The sequence below is a fragment of the Cryptotermes secundus genome, unplaced genomic scaffold, assembly GCF_002891405.2.
Source record: "Cryptotermes secundus unplaced genomic scaffold, Csec_1.0 scaffold736, whole genome shotgun sequence".
In the NCBI taxonomy this organism is placed as follows: domain Eukaryota; kingdom Metazoa; phylum Arthropoda; class Insecta; order Blattodea; family Kalotermitidae; genus Cryptotermes; species Cryptotermes secundus.
The window spans coordinates 1,633,222-1,653,924 of record NW_019718280.1 but is presented as its reverse complement, the minus strand read 5'-3'; the positions used below and the strand labels follow the sequence as shown (position 1 = coordinate 1,653,924).

Below are 20,703 nucleotides of genomic sequence, written 5' to 3'. Positions count from 1 at the left end.
ACATTTCAGAACGCTCTCAAGTGCGTCTTATCACAATTATCTTCATTTACTATTACAATTTCCACAAGTTCCCAAAATATTCTCTTTTGAATGTTCCAATTATTAACTTTAGTATGTTTTTCGACAAATGTCAAGGACATACATATACTTTATATGAAAGGTATCCACCCCACAATGCTGGTGCTCAAATATTAGATAGGGAAATCACTGATTACGATCTGAACCTAACAATATATCACTCAACATTCTTCTAAGCATCAAAATACCAAACGAACACATCACCATATATGTTCTACACTGAACTATAAAATACAATTACAAGAATGTCAGCTGTAACGACTCGTGCTTCCCTGTAAACAATGTGATTTTGTAAGTACTTTAATAGATGGAGAGAAAATAATTCCCTGATGCTCTTTACTACCTGCTAGCTCGTGCTAGCCTGGAAGATTACATTGCAAGAATGCAATCCCTTTTATATCACACCGAAATACACATCTAAATTAGAAATCACTTGCCATCATTCTTCATGCTACAACACATACTCTACACACAACTGTGCACATTTTATACTCTCATTTAACAAGTTTGCCAGCATAACACCAATCACAACATGTTTTTCACTTATCATACCTCCTTGTTATAAGAAAGAATTCTTCATACAAACCAGATATGTACATTAAAGGGGAAACTTTTGAATTCACTGTAGATGAATGGAAAACTCAACAATCTTGAAAACACTACAATAACTTACTATACATCACTGTATTTATTACACACACAAATAGAATGCCACACTAGAGAATTTAAACTTCACTATACACTCAACATAATTGTAACAAAAACAACATACAAAATACTCACCAATCTGTCACACAGAACTAAGAGCAATAATTCTTCATACAAACAAAATATGTACATAAAAGAGGAAACTTTTCAATCCACTGTGGATGGATGGAAAACTTAACATTCTTGAAAACACTACAATAACTCACTACACATCACTGTATTTATTACAGACAAAAATAGAATGCCACACTAGAGAATTTAAACTTCACTATACACTCAACATTATTGTAACCACATCAACATACACTATACACACCACTCTATCACACAGAACTGAGATAAAGAATTCTTCATACAAACAAGAAATGTACATAAGAGGGGAGACTTTTGAATCCACTGTGGATGAATGGAAAACTTAACATTCTTGAAAACACTATAATAACTCACTGTCCATCACTGTACATATTACACACCTCAATAGAATGCCACACTAGAGAATTTAAAGTTCACTATACACTCAACATATTGTAACCAAAATTACATACACTATACACACCACTCTGTCACACACATCTAAGACATATATTCAAAAAATAACTTCATCAATGGGAACTAGAAATTCACTTTGCACCCTCTTCTTACTAGTACTTATAATACTGCAAAAAATATATATTTCTGAATAATAACCTACACACACGTGTAATTTCAGAGGCTACATACCAAAACTGCACCCTGTTTTCTGTCATACCATATATGCACTCATATAATCTATTTCACTCTCTATCCATATAACCACTAAAACACAATTTTTGCAAATCACTCTTCATACTTCACACGAGATTATTAATAATAGTGCAAGAATAACCTCAAAGACACATGCCCTTACCTAACACCCACTATTCTTATACGCACTTATTTCGTTAAATCAATAAATGTACGTTATGGTGTATTCTTCCTTCACACATACTTCAGTTTCATGGTTCAGAGGGAAAACACTTCGATTTCGTTGTGGAACAGAGGAAACACATGTTCCTAAAATTTGCTGCACTCGCCATTATTCGGTCCAGGATAATACACCCATTAAAGCCCTACATTTGCACTATCTCACTGAATCTTTTACAATACAATTTCAGGCAGATAATTAATCACGACTTGTACATACATGTATATAAACATACACATAACACAGTCTTATTATTTATAAACATCTCTTCATACCAAGAAAGAAACATACCTTGATGGTGTACACCGGATATTTAGGTCACAGTGACAGGGCAGCCAACCTCTTAACATCACTGAAACAGAAACATTCGAATATCAGTTAGATTACAGGACGGTAATTTTTCACCCTAATTTTTACCCATTTTCGTGTATAATATTATTCTACTACCTATCAAGGAAGGGAAATTCGGGCGAAGCAAATGCCCAGCAGTCACTGAATTGGTCGCGTATCGACACACGGGAGGACTGGAACGATTCAACTGACAATAAAGATTTTTCGTCATAACGTTATGCCATTCGAGGGAAGCATTATGCCATAATATATGACACTCAGTAATCATTTGCATTACCGTGGGGGATTCGTAAACTCTTGAGGTGGAAGCTGCGTTCTCGATACAATCTAAGATATCACGTAGCAATAAAACCTCGGAATATAAGAACATAAATTGATAATATGGGTAGAAAAACATTCAACACGCTCAATTTCATACATAACGTCATATTTCGACTTATATTAGATGTTACGACAGTCCTGTATGGCGTTCAGTTAAATAGCAGCTTCGTATATGACGTCACTCTTAGGTGTGCGCAATGAACTACTGCGCACCCACCTGTAAATCATGGGACTGGGCCTTGGATCTTATATGTTAAGTTAGGTTGGTCAGACTAGGTTGGGTTCGGTTGCGCAGTAGACTACTGCGTATCGAACTATAACACAGGGGTACCATTCGCTGATGTTAGGTTAGGGTAAGTGAGGTTAGGGTAATTTGGGTTGGGTTTGGTTATGTTAGGTTTGCGCAGTAGACCACTGCGAATCCATCTGTACCATGAAGGGGGGTGAAGCTGGTTAATGTGTGTTAATCTTAGGTTGTGAGTTTACATTATGATAGGTATGCGCAAACGACTGTTGTGCATCGTTATGCTCAGTTGAGCAAAGTTTAGCCGTCGGCAATATCTTAAGATTGAATGTCTCTGATAGCGTATGAAATAATTATACAGGATTATTAAAAAAGAAAAAACCGATTTCATGACGCATTGCTTTAGTTTTCAAGCATCGTCATGGAATGAGTCAGTGACCATTTGAAAGAGGAATTATCTAAGTTGTGAATGGCTACCACAGGGGCGCTGAAGTCGCGTCGTTCTTGCGGCAACCTTCATTTGTTCCTTTACCCTCGGAATGGCGAGTCCTTAGCAAAATGTGTTATGCGTTCTCCAGTTCGCGAAACAAATTCGGTTGTCACGATGCAGCGTGCTTTTCGAAGGTGATTCGTCTTTAATCCGCCCTGTCCTAAGAACCTCGATGACCTTAAACATCGAATAACAACAGCGATTAACTCAGTGCATCGTGAAATGCTGATACGCGCCTGGGAGAATTGCTCTTATCGCATTGATGTTGCCCGTGCTGCAGGTGGTGGCCATACTGAACACTTGTAAGAGAGGAAAAAAAGTTGATTGTGAGTAGAATTCTTGTGACTTGGCTGGAGTTTGGTTTTACTTTCCTTTAATAAAATATTGCGTAATAAAATCAGATCATTGTTTTTTAATAACCCTGTATATCTCTGAGTTAACAGTAATAAAAAATGCTGGCTACTTGCTGTTGTGTCTTAAAATTCACAGATGTTCCACAAAAAAAAATAATTTTCTGTTTACTTTTAAACAGTCCATAATATTTCTTCTCCCTCGAGCTCTACAACTATATATATATATATATAGTGAGACCTGGGACTTTGAATGATTTCATTTTCGAACTTGAAAATCGAAACGGATTTTGAAACTCGAACAAAAACTCGATAGTCCAGCAAAGAATTACAGGTCGTCACGCCTTGTGGAGAAGTGGCGCCCCAATACCGCAGTTGTGAGCAGGAGTGCCAACCAGTTTAATGGCAATGTAATGCAACATTTCAGAAAAGTTTTAAAAAATAGAAAAAACATATGACATTAGAAAAGTTTCTCTGCAAAAGAAAAACCAAGTGGTGGTAATGTTAATGAACCACAAGTCTCAATAGTGGATTCTAGATGAAAGAGCAATTCACCTTCCAGTGAACAGTAATATCCTTCCTACTATTACTGATTGATTATTGTACAATATTTTATGTAGGTACTGTTATAAATAATATATTCAATTATTGAAATTAAATATACTTACTTTATCATTATTTACCAATATTATCTTTTGAAATAGGCACTTAAAATATTTCATATTGGATAAATTTTTGGGGTCTGCGACTGATTAATTCAATTTACATTATTTCAAATGGAGAAATTTAGCTCGAAACACGAACCGTCTCCTGGAATGGATTGTTTTCGAAATTAGAGGTTCCACTGTATGTGGAAAATGCATTAATTATGTGAAGGTTTCCTGAACATAACAAAACTCTGTCAGTTATTCTGTATGACATTGTCTGCGGTTTTCACCATATTTTCCTAAAATTCAGATATCTGCGAATTCCGTACTCTTCCATTTTAGCCCCCTCCTCTGACCACACAATCTGCTCTTCTTGTGTTATTTACACACGTTTTTAATTTTTTACGAAAAGCCTGAGTGTCATTTCCATTTACTTCTATAGGGACTTGCACTCCAATTAAATTTATCACTCCACTGCCAGTTTTTAATTAATATTCATGTGACTTCCCTGTCTGATATCGAGGCATATGAGGCCAGTATTCTCTCCATATTTTAATTATTAAACCTTCTCCAGTGAATCTCTGTGCTGTGCGGAAATTCTAGAATGCTGTGGCATATACAGCAGTTGCCAAGCTGTAAACAGCGGCCGTTAATAGGTAACGGTCGAACATACACGCACGCAATAATAGATCAACGCTTCTAAGCAACGGATCGATAAACGCGCCTCTACAGCAATAGTTATGTTAGCAAACAGTGTTTTCTATTCAGTCCGTGCAAACTGATTATAAGAAAGACAATTGGAGCGACCCGGTTAGTCGACATTTGAGCTCTGCAAGGTAGGGTGGGAAGAGATGGCTCTATAGTTCAGTCGACAGTCCCTAGTGTACATCTCGCTTTCTTTCTTACGTACAATTTAGGTTTCATTTAACATGAAATGAATTCTACAGATCATACAACGTCTATACATACAAAACTTGTCATAATTCAAGCACTGAGACTCTCGCTTATAATTATAGGATAAATTATACTGAATATGCAACAGGAAAGTGACGTAGGGGCAGAATTTTCGGCGATGCTTGCAATTCCCCTTGATGTATTCTGGCAGTCACTGTCCTTCAGAAATATCAGTCCCATCTAAAATAAAAGCTGATACAGAATTAGGCCCATTTCACACCAAGCCAGTCCCGTCACGTCCAGTCCAGTCACGTCTAGATCAGTCAAGTCAAACCAGTCAAAAGCTTTCACACTGAATAAGTCAAATCATCGACAGTCTTTTGGGAAGTATCTTTGAAGATGGATGTCATATTAAGTGCAATAATAATTCGAAGGTTGAGAAGACGAAGACTTCAGCGACGTAGATTTTGGGTACATCCTATAAATATGAAACGACCTATGCTAGGATCATTCAGTCATCTATTTCCGGACTTATTAAATGACGAAAAGAAATTCTACAATTACTTCAGAATGAGCCCTAATAACTTTTTCACATTGCACAGTATGATTGTTGATGAAGTGAGCAAGCAAAGAACAAATTACAGGGAAGCCATTTCTTCAGAACAGAGGCTGGCAATATTTTTAAGGTAAGAGAACAGATAAGAATGAAAAACAGAAATTTTATCATTTTAAATTTATCTGTTTATTTATCTGATTTTTTACATCTAAAAAGTAACATCATTTATAGGAGGATTATGGTCCTGGGTGAATGTTGGAGTCGGAGTAGGGGCAGATGGATAAGAATTTGTACCAGGGGAATATGGATTGGAAACTGAGGAGGCGGACAACATGCCAGTGTGATATGGATAATTTTGATTGAAATGCAATTTTTGTTTTAGCAAACTAATAACTTCTTCTTTAAACTCTAAATTTTTAAGTGGTGAAAGTTGCTTTATCGAAGGCAGTAAACTTCGCAGAAACATCAGGTCTGGGTCATTGTCATCTTCTGCCCTCTTAGCTATTTTGTTTAGATGCTCCAGGTACATTTCATCCACATCACTAGCTTCACGTGTTCTTTTTTTGCCTCCTCGCTTAGTACTTACTGGAGTTTGGTTATTGAAGCCTGCTTGGCTTTGCACTTCCCTGGAAGCTTCTGGTTGTTCTTCGTCAATAATCTGTTCATCATTGTCATCCCTTAAAAGGATATCACTAGGCACATTCCCGGACGTTTCCCTCGCCTTAAGTGTTTGGTCCAAGAAATTCATGGATTCCATAAAAGGCCATGTTGTTTTTGAGCTTTGTGCTCCAGAGCCTGATGGTGGACTCTTCAACTTCCTCTTCTCTCGCATATAGTTGCTTCGCAAAATTTGCCATTTATTTTTCACGGTAGCATCTGAAATATAAATAAAAGACTTCAAATATAGATTTGTCAATGAAATAAAATGACAGGGACTAAAACCTACAAGGTGTTGTCAATATTGTTTTTTAATAATAATAATAATAATAATAATAATGCACATTTAAATATCAACACAGATATTTTGCTTTATTTCAGATACTTGGCAACAGGGGAAACATTCACCTCTCTAAGTTATGCCTATCGCATTGGAATATCTACTGTTCATGAAATAATAAAGGAAATGAACACTATAGTATGGGAAGTATTAATGCCACTACATATGCCTGTTCCTACGACAGTACAGTGGATTGATATTGCTAAATCCTTCTATGAAATATGCCAAATGCCACACTGTATTGGCGGTGTTGATGGAAAGCATTGCCGAATACAATGTCCACCAAATGCTGGCTCACAGTTTTATAACTACAAAGGTTTTCATTCAGTAGTGTTGCTAGCTGTGGCTGATGCAGAATGTAATTTCATTTTAGTAGACGTAGGTGGATTTGGTAGAGATAATGACAGTAAGATATTTTCAGAATCTGCCATGGGGAAAGCGTTCAATGGAAACAAATTAAATATTCCTGCTCAACAGAACATTATTGGAACAGACATTGAAATGCCCTTTTATTTTGTGGGGGACGAAGCATTTCCTTTGCGAACAAATTTGATGAGGCCCTATGCTCGTAGACAACTCAACAATGAAAAGCGACTCTTTAACTATCGCTTGTCTAGAGCTCGGCGAACTGTAGAGTGTGCATTTGGCATTCTGGTGAGAAAGTTTGGACTGTTTACTCATTCTATATCAACAAGTTTAGAGTTAGCTGAGGCTTCAATAAAAAGTGCATGTGTATTGCATAATTATACACGGAAGCGACAGAACGAAACAGAAAGAAACTTGGAGAGAGAGTTCTTAGAACAAACCAATGTTCCCCCTCTTATCGGTTTGAGGCCAACACCAGCTCATAGGGGAGCAACAGAAGCTATCGAGACAAGAAATAAACTGACTGCCTACTTCTCGAGATGATGAAACACAGAAGCAATCGAAACAAGAAATAAACTGCTTACTTCAAGGGGACGATATAATTTAAAAAGAAATGATTTCTATTTGGTATGTAATTTTTTCATTATTTCATTGAGGCGGTAGCCAGAAAACAGGCTCATAGGTCTGTGGACTCTTCTATCGGAGATCTATCCATTAGCTGCATTTGTCAGTTATCTGAAAGTGTCTCAAGTTTGGTGATTTCAGATTGTGTGTCAACGACACAACAATCAGCTGTGTTATAATATAATAATTTTAAGCCTCTTGAAAACAAGAAAATAAATTAATAAAACCTCATACTTACCATCTGTGGCTAGTTCTTCGGCTTTTTCCTTCCACAAACTGCTGATGAAATTGCGGTCTCTATGTTTTGCCTCTTGTGGATCATAAATTTCACGCCGATCGCGCACCAACAAAATAAGATGTTCTACATCCATGATTAATACTCAAAGTCGTTCGACATTCACGGTATCAGCACGACAGATGACGGGCCAAGACTGAAGAATAATTCAACCTCCTGAGTCACGGACTTGACGCTGTATGACTGGACGGGACTGAGCTGGACGGGACTGGTTCGGTGTGAAAGCGCATGATCAGTCCCGATAACAAATGCATTTGTTTGACCGTGTGTTGAATCCGAGAGCGTCAGACTCGACTGGACTGGACGTGACGGGACTGGCTTGGTGTGAAATGGGCCTAAGGGAAATCAAATCTACTGCTGCATTTCACTCCAGGCAAACGTACGTAGAATGATCATATATCAGCTGAAACTGGTAAAATTAAAAATGAAAGATTTGGGGTTTTCACGTCGGTGACTATGAAGAATGCCGTCTTCTGGGATGTGACGCCGTGTAGATATTGTGTCCAGTGACGTTTAGGAGCAATGCTTCGCCTCCATCTTCAGGATATAAGAAATCCGAGAACGAGGAACCAGCATGAGCAAGTGGCTGCAGCCCGTAAATTACAGTCTGCAGCGACCTGCTCACGCTGGTTCCTCGCACGCGGATTTCTTATACCCTGAAGATGGAGGCGAAACGTTCCTCCGAAACGTCGGTTAACACAATATCTACACAGCGTCACATCCCAAAATACGACATTCTTCAAAATTAAAAATGATGAACGATCAGACTTTCGGAATAAGTATCAAGACGTTACGTCACGATATTTGCTGTACTTTCGTATAAACTGAAAGCAATTTAAAATTCGTAGGAAAGAACATGGAGTTTTACATGAGAGATATTTATATGTGAATAAAACTTACAGCAAAGTGTTTGTATTTATTTTAATTTAATTTTAATTTTATTATAACTAATTGCCATATCTCTACATTACTTTATGTTGTGAATACGAGTAAATAAATCTCTATTCATAACTAGGGTTTAATGCAGAAAACAATCCATTTTTCTTTACAAATTGTCAATCCTCCGCGTCTTAGAAATACAGTAGCATGAGTTTCTTAAGCTATAAGAAGTTCTTGGAAGAACAAGTCACACACCTTCCATTGACCATAAAGTGAGCATTTGATAAAAGTGGGCCAATTTTTTATCTGTGGATAAGTTGGGGCACGCGGTAGCGTAATTGGTTGAGGTACTATACTGCAAGTCGGAAGGCCGCAGTGTCGATTCCTGATGAGATCACTAGATTTTTCACTTTACTTAATTCTTCCAGCGGCACTATGGGGGTCGACTCAGCCTCTAACAGAAATGAGCACCAGAAAACTTCCTTGGGGTTAAGGGCGGCTGGCGCGGAAGGCTGACTTCACCGCCATATGTGAGCCAACTATCTAGAAACTGTAGGACCCTGTCTCACAACCCTATAGGCCTCCACGGCCTGTTACATTTATGGGTAAGTCAGTAATTGACACAGGAATTAAAACCTAAATTTGTGTAGAACATGAATTGTGCATGCATTAAAACGTAGGGCCAAGTATGTCGTTAAAGTTGGCCTCAGGTGTCATATTGCCACGATCTGAGTGGCTATGGAGCGGGTTTGGAATGGCAAATGGATTTATCAACCGCTTATACACACGAACCGTAGGTACCGCTCAAGTAATTTGAGAACCACCACTAATCTCCGCACTTTACAAATCACCACAGCAAACGTTAAGCATTTTCCAGGCTGCTCTGCCTTCACTAGCCATATCCTGGCAAAAGCTTCGAAGAGTGCAGATTCTTGAGCTTCACGCGCTCAGGTCATCTTCACAGACTTTGAACCGTCTGAAGACGATTCAAATGGTTCGCCCCGTGAAAGGCGTCGTGGAATTGCAGTCAACCACAGCCATTGCTCATATATTTCTTGTAATGTTCTTTTTAAAGATGTCACGTGACCCTCCCCCTCTTTTTTTCCTTCCTCCTCCTCTTGTCGTGGCAAGATGACACGAACGATCGCTCTCTTTCCCGGGTGGCGGTCGTGCAGGGTGGTTGTGCCTGCTCTTAGAAATTTCTGTTTGGTTTCCTTTTTTTTTCTTCAAAATTAAATTTATTTTTGGAAGTCAGCGCGGTGTGTCCCGGGAGAGGGCCCCTTTGCTGAGCTATGGAGCAATGGCGAGGCAAAGGTGTTTTTTATAAATATATACGTATGGGTACCCTGTGACTACGTATACACATGTGACTATTATTATTATTATTTTCTTTTCTTGCTTGGTGAAATTAAATGGGCGGTGCCCCATGAGAAAGGTACTGGCTTGAATGACCGGAGTGGGTCATGCTAGGTTTCTTGTAATATCGTTTCTTGTATTCATATCATATGTTTTATTTCCTTTATTATTGTTAATGTATATTTATTTCGTTATTATATTATTGTATTGTTAAACTCAGTCAGCATTGCTCTCGAATTGTGCGTGTATTTCCCACAACAACAAGTGAATGAACTCCTCCCCCTTTCCCTCTCCTGAAATTTCGGACTGGTTACAGTCCGGGTAAATAACGGTTCAACTTCATTACAGAACTGCCTAATAACCGACTTTGTTCCTTGCTTATAATATCTCGGCACGGACCACGTAGTAACACCCCGTTTCCGTTGATGTAGTCCAACTGTTGCGTTATCAAGAATCTGCTACCTAGCAACGGAAATGTGTTTACCGAGACGTTGCTCAGAAATGCCGCTGTTTACAGAGCCACCATTTAGCAACGGGTCTATACGCCACAAATACATACCAAGCTTCATTATGTTCGGTTTGGGCACTGAAGTAATATTATTGGTATTACCTCAACTACTTGAGGAGCTCTAGTGCTAGTCTTACCGACAAGAGGGAGTCACAATGTATACTAGTGACATGGCCTCAAGTGCCATTGCATATTTACCAATTCCCATAATGATCAGTTCAGGAATTAAAAAAAAGTTAAGGTTATTACCTAAACAATGTGAAAGGCTGTAGGGTTGCTTTTACTAATGAGAGGGATTTGTGATTATGTCTGTTAGATACGCTCATGTTGCATAATATAAACACGCAGACTCGCAGACGGCAAGTCTTTTTCATTAGCTTACTCCTATTTTTTTTTTTTCAAAATAAGGACAGAAGAATAAAAGCGAAATGGACTATATAAGTTTATACTGAGTCAGTACTGGACGCGACTCAGTGCAAACTCCTTCAAATATATCCTAACCTATTCCCCTCCACGTCACTTAATGTCAATTTAAAAACGACCACTCTCAAACACCTCTAATACAGTTATCAATTGTCACAAACACAGAGAAGAGACTACGAGAGCATACTGAATAAGTGTATAGAATTTACAAGTTTTCAGTTTCTTTAATAGTCGATGAATATGTGAAAAAAATATTTCACCTTAGGTTAAAACAAGCTATCATGCATAAACCTCTCAAGGCTTCTAACACAGAAAGGATTAGAAAATATAACAAAAAATGGCATATGACGAGTTATATACAGGCCTAGGATCGTACCGACACATTGAAGGGCCAACCAACCAACTCGAGGCTATGAGGAAAGAACACATTTATGACTTTGAAGAAAGCAGTCTTTTGGGATTTGGCACCGTGTATATGTGGTGTTAACCGACGTTTCGGAGGAACGTATCGCCCCCATCTTCAGGGTTGAAGAAGTATAAGTAAATCTGCAAGCGACAACACCGTGAGACACGGTCAAGCAACTGCTTGACCGTGTCTCACGGTGTTGTCGCTTGCAGATTTACTTATACTTCTTCAACCCTGAAGATGGGGGCGATACGTTCCTCCGAAACGTCGGTTAACACCACATATACACGGTGCCAAATCCCAAAAGACTGCTTTCTTCATAGTCACCGCCGTGAAAGCCTCAAATCTTACACATTTATGACTTGTCTCGTAATGAATGAACTGCTTTGTACCAGGGTTGGGTCCCTTTGTAAATCTCTGCCCGAAGACTGAATATCACTGACTGAAGTTTATTGTGGTATCCCTCAACCATTCCAGGAGCTACTACTGCTCTCTTCAAATTCATTTCTAATTTATTATTCATTTATCATGCAAACATTTGACACTTAACTGCTAAAGGCTTCCTCAAGCAAACCACGAACAAGGAAAATGCTCTCTGCATCAACCAAACTGACAAAGTGTTGTAATGTTAAAGATATTTTTCCTTGCAATTTTTTTTTTTGCTTGAATAAATCAGAGCTATCAGCAACGACAACGATTTCTTTTGGAAACAAAGGACGTACATACGGCTGCAATTTCGATTGGGTGAAGGGGAGAGGAGCCTTGTTTAGAGAACAAGGCGAGTACAGCGACAATGAAACACAGCGGAGACATTACAAGCAACAGAAATATCCCACTTTCTTTACAAAGTGAGAAGACAGAAGAAAGGGTGAAAGAGTTCGAGGTGGAGTTAGGAATCTTAGTGTTGTGACGTCATTCTTCTAGACCAGTAGACAGAAAATGTACAGATATAGAAAAAGTAAGGGCAAAAGGATGAAGGGTTGGAAAAGAAATTGTAACTATTCTTTCTGCTATAAACTCTTGGGGAAAGAAGACGGACAAGGGAAACGCAAACAAGAGCATTCCATCACAAGTGCTCCATGCAGCATTTCTCGGTTTCAAGGGAGACATCATTTCATTTTAGAGTGACGTTAATGCAGTGAGGCAGGGACAGGTCTCACAGACTACATGCATATTTGTAACTTCTGCCTTCCTCTTCCGGGCTAGAGAAAACCGAGCTTCTGTCGAAGTATTTCTGTGGGTGACTGTACCGGTAGTCGCACTGTACAGTGTCGAAGTGTAAGACGGTAGACGAAGTGAAGGGATTTTGAATGAAACAGTAATGGCCTAATGGCAGTACAACTATATAATTCTGATGGAGGAACCAAGGACAACCATGAAGCAACTCAAGATGGTCGGTGTTCCTGTGGAGTTTCGAACAGAGCATCAACCGAAAGCGAGTTACTGAAGAGTATGTTTTACAGAACTCCTGGGAACACGGCTGTGAACCTTCGGGTTCCATACAATTTTGAGATATTCTTGAACAGCTTAGCGACTGGTGGCTTCTGAAGAAGGACCCAGCTCCATGGAATTAGTTTTGGTTTGTCGGTCGGTCGGAGTTTGTTTGTTAGTTAATTACATAGTTAATCAGTTCGTTAGATAGACTGTTGGTCGGTAGATGGATGACTCTTCGAATGTGCCTGTATATGGTTCATTGATATTTTAGGCTTAATATCTTAAACCTAAATTTAAAATGTAGTTCTAATATATTAAAAGGTACTGAGAAGTGTACACTTGTGTCACTTTTTCAGTCTTCATTTCTGTTGTGCTGCTGGATTTCTTGTTCTGTTGTTTTGTTGTGAAGTTGTAATAAATGCAGACGGCCACTTGCAAGCCAAGCAACATGACTGCTTGTGGCGGCCAGGCGAACTACTCTATGACTAGTGCTGCCAGCACTAACAATGCCGCTGTGTGACTGTACATCTCTTCCAACCCCTCGCAACGCCTGGCCGAAGCCATTAAGAACTGAGATGCGACAAAAGACCGCACCACCGAATAGGGGGATTAATTTGGTGGTAAAATACTAAATAAATAATCACTGGAAACAGAAATTCAATTGGGACAGAAAACTGAGCAGGCTGTTATAGAGGTAAAGCTGTACGAGACACAGAATATCCCGGCTGTATCTAATGGTTTTCCTCCGTCCCACCAAAATTGTGCTAGGATAGTACGAGGATCAGGCAAAGCCGCTTTCTTCCGGATATTTTCCAACTCATCAGTCTTCCATCATTCGACGCTACATAATCTCGACAAACGGAAAGGATAAAGCTGTCCCTGTGCTTAACTAATTAACCACTACACCATGAAGGCGTTTTGGGAACTTGACGTATAGATCCATATTTTCTTGACCTCGGCATTAACTGGAAGTGAGTGGTCAGCTCCACGCTCCGGCCGCTTTACACCCGGGGAAAGAGCCCCCGATACTCATTGGATAGGAGGTTGGGTGGCCCACAGAATCGTTCTGGACGACGTGGAGAAGAGAAAATTCTTGACTGTACCGGGACTCGAACTCCGACCACTTGGTCGTGTAGCACGTACCCAGTCGCTATACCGACTATGTTATCCCGGTTCTATATAATCTCGGAAAAAGCGTCGTTAAATAACCTTCTAAATGAGACTTTCAAAATTAGTTGAATGACCATTATGTTCATGTGAAGGACTGTTACATCGGTTAGTTGCCTAGACGAGAGAGTTCGAGTAATGTGTGTGAACAGCGCTGGAACGGACATGTGAACATCATTATCAGTCTGGCCGAACTCCAAACAAGCAAATGCCACTTCTGTAACATCTTCACCCCTGGACCAGGCTCGAGAGCTTCCTGCTTGATGTAACTAGAGGAACAGCACTGCCTCATTTTTTCGCAAGTAACGTTCCGCAGAAATGTTTACAGCACAGTTACGGTTATGTATTTATTTACATGCCTCTTGCTCGCAGGATTCTGCTTTAACAGGATTGAATAATATATGCCACTTATTAATCCATGTCGTTTTCTTCCTCACTTTAATGAGAATACACGATAAGTAACATGGCGGATGAATGCCGTTGAAGACAATGGAAGGTGCGCGTACACAGCTGCGCACAGCGACATTCTGGCCAGTTTAGGTAATGCTGATAAAACGACTCCATCTTGGAAGATGAGTGCAACGTAAAGAAGTTCTAGGAATCCTTCAATATTACTCACGCAATGTATGTAACAAGAGGCTTCGACTCCTCTTTAAACATTTAGTCTACCTTGGCCCATGAACAGACCTCGCAAAATTTCTTGTGGAAAATTCTCTCTCCGATTTTTGGGCTTTGAATTTATGAGATATCTTTCAAGAAATCATCTACGGCGTAAACAGAGAAATGTCTATACTCCTAACCAAATTATAATAGAAACCGTTATACTGTCTATGGAAATATAAATTTCTCTCCTCTATAATGATGGGCAATGCATTAATTTTGTCCATTGTGAAACAGTTAAAGAACTAATCACTGGACTTTTTTCCCAGCCGTACCCTGATAATTACACAGCTTCTACACGCTAAGGAAGAGGCAATTTCCATTCAGCATGGTTATCTTTTTATCAAGAAGCGCCCCCTAAACATTATTATTGCACACTGTTAAACACGTGATGATCGTATTGCTATATTAATTGTCAGAACACGATTTCAATTTGATTTCTCCTAGAACAGGAGTCACAGTAGCTCAGTCGGTATAGCAACAGGCATGGCAGGGGCAATATTTTTCTCTTCTCTACGATAGTGTCCAGACGGATTCTGGGGACCACCGAACTTCCTAACCAGTAGGTAGTGAGGGTAAAGCTGCAGGAGCCTGTAGCTGACCAGTCAACCCCATCTAGTGCGGAGTTCAAGAACGGTGGAGCAACAACTCCACTCCCCCACATGGCTTCATAACATAGAGCTTAATTACTTAAGCTCAGGGGCAACTCCTCCCAGATGAATAAACATGTACAATACTGCGCATAATCATAGTGTTGACTAGCAGTCAGCACTATGATTATGGGCAGTATTGTACATGTCAGATGGTTTCATCAATTTTCTTGTTCGGTATTTTATGATACGGTCAGAGAAGAGTATCAGCGTCAGATAATTGGGTTTCTGGAGAGTGTAGCTTTTGTTAACCAAACGAAATAATATTCCTGCACTAAGGAAAGTAAAGATAGTTTTCATAGTTAAAGATAATCTCCCGTTTATAAGCTCAGAGCGCTACGACAATATTAAACTATTCGGTAAGATCTGGTAAGGTTATATTAATTATTTATTAATTTTCGAAAATGTATTATACTAGGTAAATTGTACCAACTTTGTCACTTGAACAATAAATACCGGTATTAGAAGCAGTACGTAATATCGCTTTCTTATCAACAATTCTGGAACTCTATCTCGGAAACCGCTGGGAACAGGACACATGTACATATATAATTTTTTGCTTGGAATGACCGATAATATTACTTCCAAGAATACTGACCTTTCCTCCAGACACACGCTGTATAATAAAAATTTCAACAGTGATATGTTTAGGACTGAGAAAAAATGCAGTTCGACTGACGGAGGAGTGATTCTAACACTTGTGTAAGAGGTTCTCTGTGTGGCTTCCTCATTCCAGCCCTGTCATTTACTCTGATTCGTTCAAGACATGAAGTCAACGTAATCAACCTAGATAATTTTCTTAGGAACTGATAAACAACCGAGAAACAAACTTAGGAAATCAAATCTGATAACTTTTGTGATTCTGCGACGCTGTTAATAGCTACTTATATAGCGCCGAATGTTCTGCATGATGAATTGGAAAGGATTTGGAAGGAACCAGTTGTATCCTAGTCGAAGTATTTTCCCGGTAATATTTCTGAGGAGCATGAAGAGAAAGACGGAAAACTTCTTGGCCGAGAATCGAAAGTAGCACCTCCCGAATATACGTTCAGAGACAACCCTCGCCAACACCTCCTATATAATATTTTATCGATAATACCAAGACTTCAGAAATTTATTGTGAAATGAAATTTGATCATCTTAATAAGAACTCGCAAAAAGTTATCCATCATATACACACACAAAGTCCATTCCTATCTCCCTTAACCACAAGCACAAGGATATCAGTTATTCGCTGGATATTTCTCGTACTCAAATGCATTATCTTTTCAAGTTCCATTCATTCCTTTGCAAGTTCGTTTATCTTCACAAAGGTATTAGACTTCCCACTCTTCCGTATAACTCTTATTCTTCTGCAGCTGAATGGCAGTGAGTACAAAAAAAATATATTTCACACTGAACTATGCTAACCCATCATAAATTGTAACCGAGGAACAATGGAGTTCTGAGTAGGACATAAAATAATGCCCCGTCTCTTTTATATCCGACAATGAAAATAGAGACTTCCCTAAGACACAGAATTTTTAAAATAAAATTCTAGAAATTATCTGTTTGACTCCTTTATATTTAGTTTATTATTAGACGACGCTGTGAGTAGAAAGTCAGTTGCAAGGCCCTCAGAGTCGTGAGATAATAAAATATGAGTCCAGCGGGACTCGGAAACGAGACTGTGCTGGCTAAGCCAGCAGCAATTTTCCCAGCCGAGCGACAAAAGATAAAACAGTATCGAATGATAGAAAGGATAACGAATGATGAATTGGAAAATAAATGGAGAAAAACGGTCGTACTCAAATCGAAGGTAAGATCCTGAGAAGGGCTGAGAACATGCTAAAGAAGCATCAGTCAGGATATTAGATTTAAGGACATCTCGGGGGTGCCTATAAATATGACGGTGTTCTGGGTTGTAACAGCATGTCTTTCGGAGAGAACTCTGCGTTTCGGAGAAATATATCACCTACATCTTGAAGATCGAAAAGCAAGTCGAGCAAGAAACCAGCAGATACCCAACTGAGCTTGAAGATTGAATCTGTCGGCTTCTTGCTTGACTTCTTCTTGATCTTGAAGATGGAGGTGATATGTTCTTCCGAAACGTCAAGCTCTCGACGAACTACATGACGTTGCAACTAAGATGACACAGCCAGTGTTCCAGCCGAGGTTAGAACTGAGCACCTCGCTACAGCAGCCCGTAAGTTATGTTTGTGTGAAATAAAAGTAATGATTCGAGGTAATGTTTTCCAGACTACCGAATGGATTTATTTCGATTTTACTGCGTACGTAGATAACATTTTACCACAGCACGCGTATGGAAAGAGCAATATTAAGCTCCACTCCAAAATAAATTAAACCGAACATCCAAATCTTCGTAACTGTATAATTAAATTCAGGAGAAATAATTTGAATTAGATCCAGTAGCTGTTCCGGGATATGGTACAGAGTTCAGGTTCAGTAATCTTTCAGTTTCTATGCATAAGAATCGTGTAACCGACATTATTACGCAGAGAAACTCGGTACCTTCATAACACAGCAAATACCAGAAAATATCTTCCATTGTGAATAACACTGCCCTTTGAGATGGGTCGCTGTGCGGTTTTACAGAACTTTATCAATATTTCGGAGAAATTTACTGCCTCCAGCTTCAGGCCCAAGGGCAGTTCTCTACCCTGAAGATAAAAGCAGTACATTCCTCTGACAGGTGGATGAATGTTATCGGTGTCATAGCCCAGATGAAGTTACACTTACTAATCACGTCTCAAATATCACTTTTCTTTCTTCATGGCAGAAATGTCGAGGGCTGGGTTACATGTGTTTCCCCCTCCACAGTACCACACTTTGCAAATAATGTATGCGAACTTTCAAAGTTGAAGGACGGAATAAACAACGTGGAATGATTTACTGCCCTGCTTACACGCTCATCACTCAAAATTTGCTCGACCCGTATACGTGGCTCGCATTAACTTGGCCTGCTATGTCGTTAAGGGCCATAAACACCCGTCCCTTAGGAGTGTGACGCGTGCACTGATAACCCATAAGTACAATTCATTACATATCAGTTCTATATTACAGTCATTCTCCTTGTCAGTTATATTCTGCAATAATCCGCGTTTCCTTTATCTACTAACCGCCCTTCCCTCTTTCAAACTTCATGTTTCCTTCTGAGTAACTGCGCTTTTTCTTCCTTCCGCCCTGCTACTTACGAGTATAGTCCCTTTTGTCCCTCTGATCTGTCATATCCAATAATTATCTTGTACCTTGGTCTGGAAGTAAACACAGAGAACTAAGTATATATTGCTGTCTCGTCACCAGAATGCAGGGCAGAATCATGACATAGAGATAGCTATGTTTTGAAAATGTGGCTCAGCTCAAATATTTGGGAATGACAGCGGTAAATCAAAAATCGATTCTGGAGGAAATTAAGAGGAGGCTGAATAAGAATAATACTTGATGCCATTCAGTGGAGAACCCCTTGTCTTCTCATCTGCTGTCTAAAAACATAAAAATTAGAATATACAAAACTATAATTTTGCTGAGGTTCTCTATTGTTGTGAAAATTGCTCTCTGACACTAAGGGGGAAACTGAGGGTGTTTGAGAATATTTGGACTGAAGAGAGATGGGGTGACAGGAGGTTGGAGAAAACTGCATAATGAGGAGCTTCGTAACTTGTACTCTTCTCCAAGTATAATTAGCACGATGAAGTCAAGGAGAATAAGATGGGAAAGTCAAAAGGAAAGAGACCACTATGAACACTAAGACATAGGTAGATTGATAATATTAAAATAGACCTTAGAGAAAGAGAATGGGGGGATGGATAGATAGATAGATAGATAGACAGGCAGGCAGACAGGTAGACAGGTAGATAGGCAGATAGATAGAGATACAGACAGACAGACAGACAGACAGAACATACTCTTTATTCTTTTCACACTTGCACAGCATCTTACAGCCACTGGACCTAGCTCGATCCTTTTGACACAATTCACCTGATAACAGGCACACATCATATCTGAAGGAAGATCCAGTTTCTGCCGTCCACCCAAATGAACAATCCACTTCAGTGATTTTTCCTATCTCTAAGTACAATGAAGCCACCGAGTTCTCACAGCAGGGATTTGTATTCGGTTCAAGTTTCCGCTAAATTATCCATTTGCTTGCCCTAACTGTCGCGGCTTTCTCTCTCCAAGACAAAGGATGAGAAATTCTTGTTTCTTTAAGCCAAACCGTTCTACTCCTAAGTAACTATGGCTGAGCAGACAAACCGTATTTTTTTAAAATTTTGAACCCCAGCGAAACAGCTGTGCACTGATGTAGACGGCACGTCCTCGACTGAAAGTTAAGGGAACACGTTCTCCTGGTGGGGAACTAAGGAACTAACGCGTTGAGAGAAGGGTAGCGATATTTGATACAAGACGGCGGTGAAAGTTAATTTTTTAGGAATTCAGTTAATAGGTAATTTGTTAACGTGATTCGTGATTATAGGGGCGAGATATCAGTAAAAATCACCTATTATATTTATGTTTTAAGCTCGTCGAAACTTCGGGTTTAATGACCGAGTTTAATTTATTGTATTTACGTAACTTTTTCAATTACTTTTACAAACCGTAATATTTTTCCCCCCTGGAAATTTAGTGTCCACTTTATTTTGACATTGTGTTACAAAACTTCATACTAAAACGATTAATTTATGTTGGCCAAATTTAGAGACGTGCCTTTTATTTTTTGAAGATGTATTCCATTTCAGGTTTTCAAGTACTTTTTCCTGACTTTTGACCTCTCTATCTTTCACAAAGTTTTGAAAACTGGATTTAAACCTCTTTCTGCCTACAAAGAACGCTGTAATTTTTGATTAGGCAGTGAGAGGCGAGCTAAAATGCGGTTTTGAGAGAATACCTCATATCCTGTTACATCCTATTACACTAACCCTCAGAACGAGCTAGTCTTGCCCCTTTATTCCTCACGTATAATCCCGAACACCTCCAAACCTCCCCACAACAAACATTCTCTGCTGCCTTCCGAACATCGTTTCACTCCCCACTGTCTGTATACTGGCCATTTCGTGTCAAGACCTGATTGATGATCAACTTATAGTATCTAAGGGGGTTACTACAATGCTGGATGATAAAGGGGAAGTTGAGCGTGAAGCTTTGGGATTTCTCCATTATTTTGAAAGATGGGAGGTAAACTACACGCGGTGATATCCTTCGTGTACCAGATAGCGGCATAACCCACGGGTATTATGGCGGAGAGGAGGATAGGCCTCCTAGCCAAACCAAGGAACATCCACTGTGTACAGACTTCGTGCTCGAACACACAGAATCGCATTTATCATTGATTTATTAGCAAGAAGCAATTTGCATCAGA

General features: G+C 39.4%; 2 protein-coding genes across 5 annotated transcripts in view; one reads left to right on the top strand and one right to left on the bottom strand.

Annotated features, from left to right (window-relative positions):
• LOC111875489 overlaps positions 1 to 20,703 on the top strand; it is a 246,991-nt gene that overhangs the window by 129,115 nt on the left and 97,173 nt on the right. The window lies entirely within an intron of this gene.
• On the bottom strand, positions 5,306 to 8,200 carry LOC111875513. The gene is made up of 2 exons (XM_023871823.2): positions 7,808 to 8,200; positions 5,306 to 6,458 (listed from the first exon to the last, which is right to left on the bottom strand). The coding sequence occupies exons 1-2, from the start codon at positions 7,938 to 7,940 to the stop codon at positions 5,791 to 5,793; spliced, it is 801 nt and encodes a 266-aa protein (XP_023727591.1). The 5' UTR covers positions 7,941 to 8,200; the 3' UTR covers positions 5,306 to 5,790.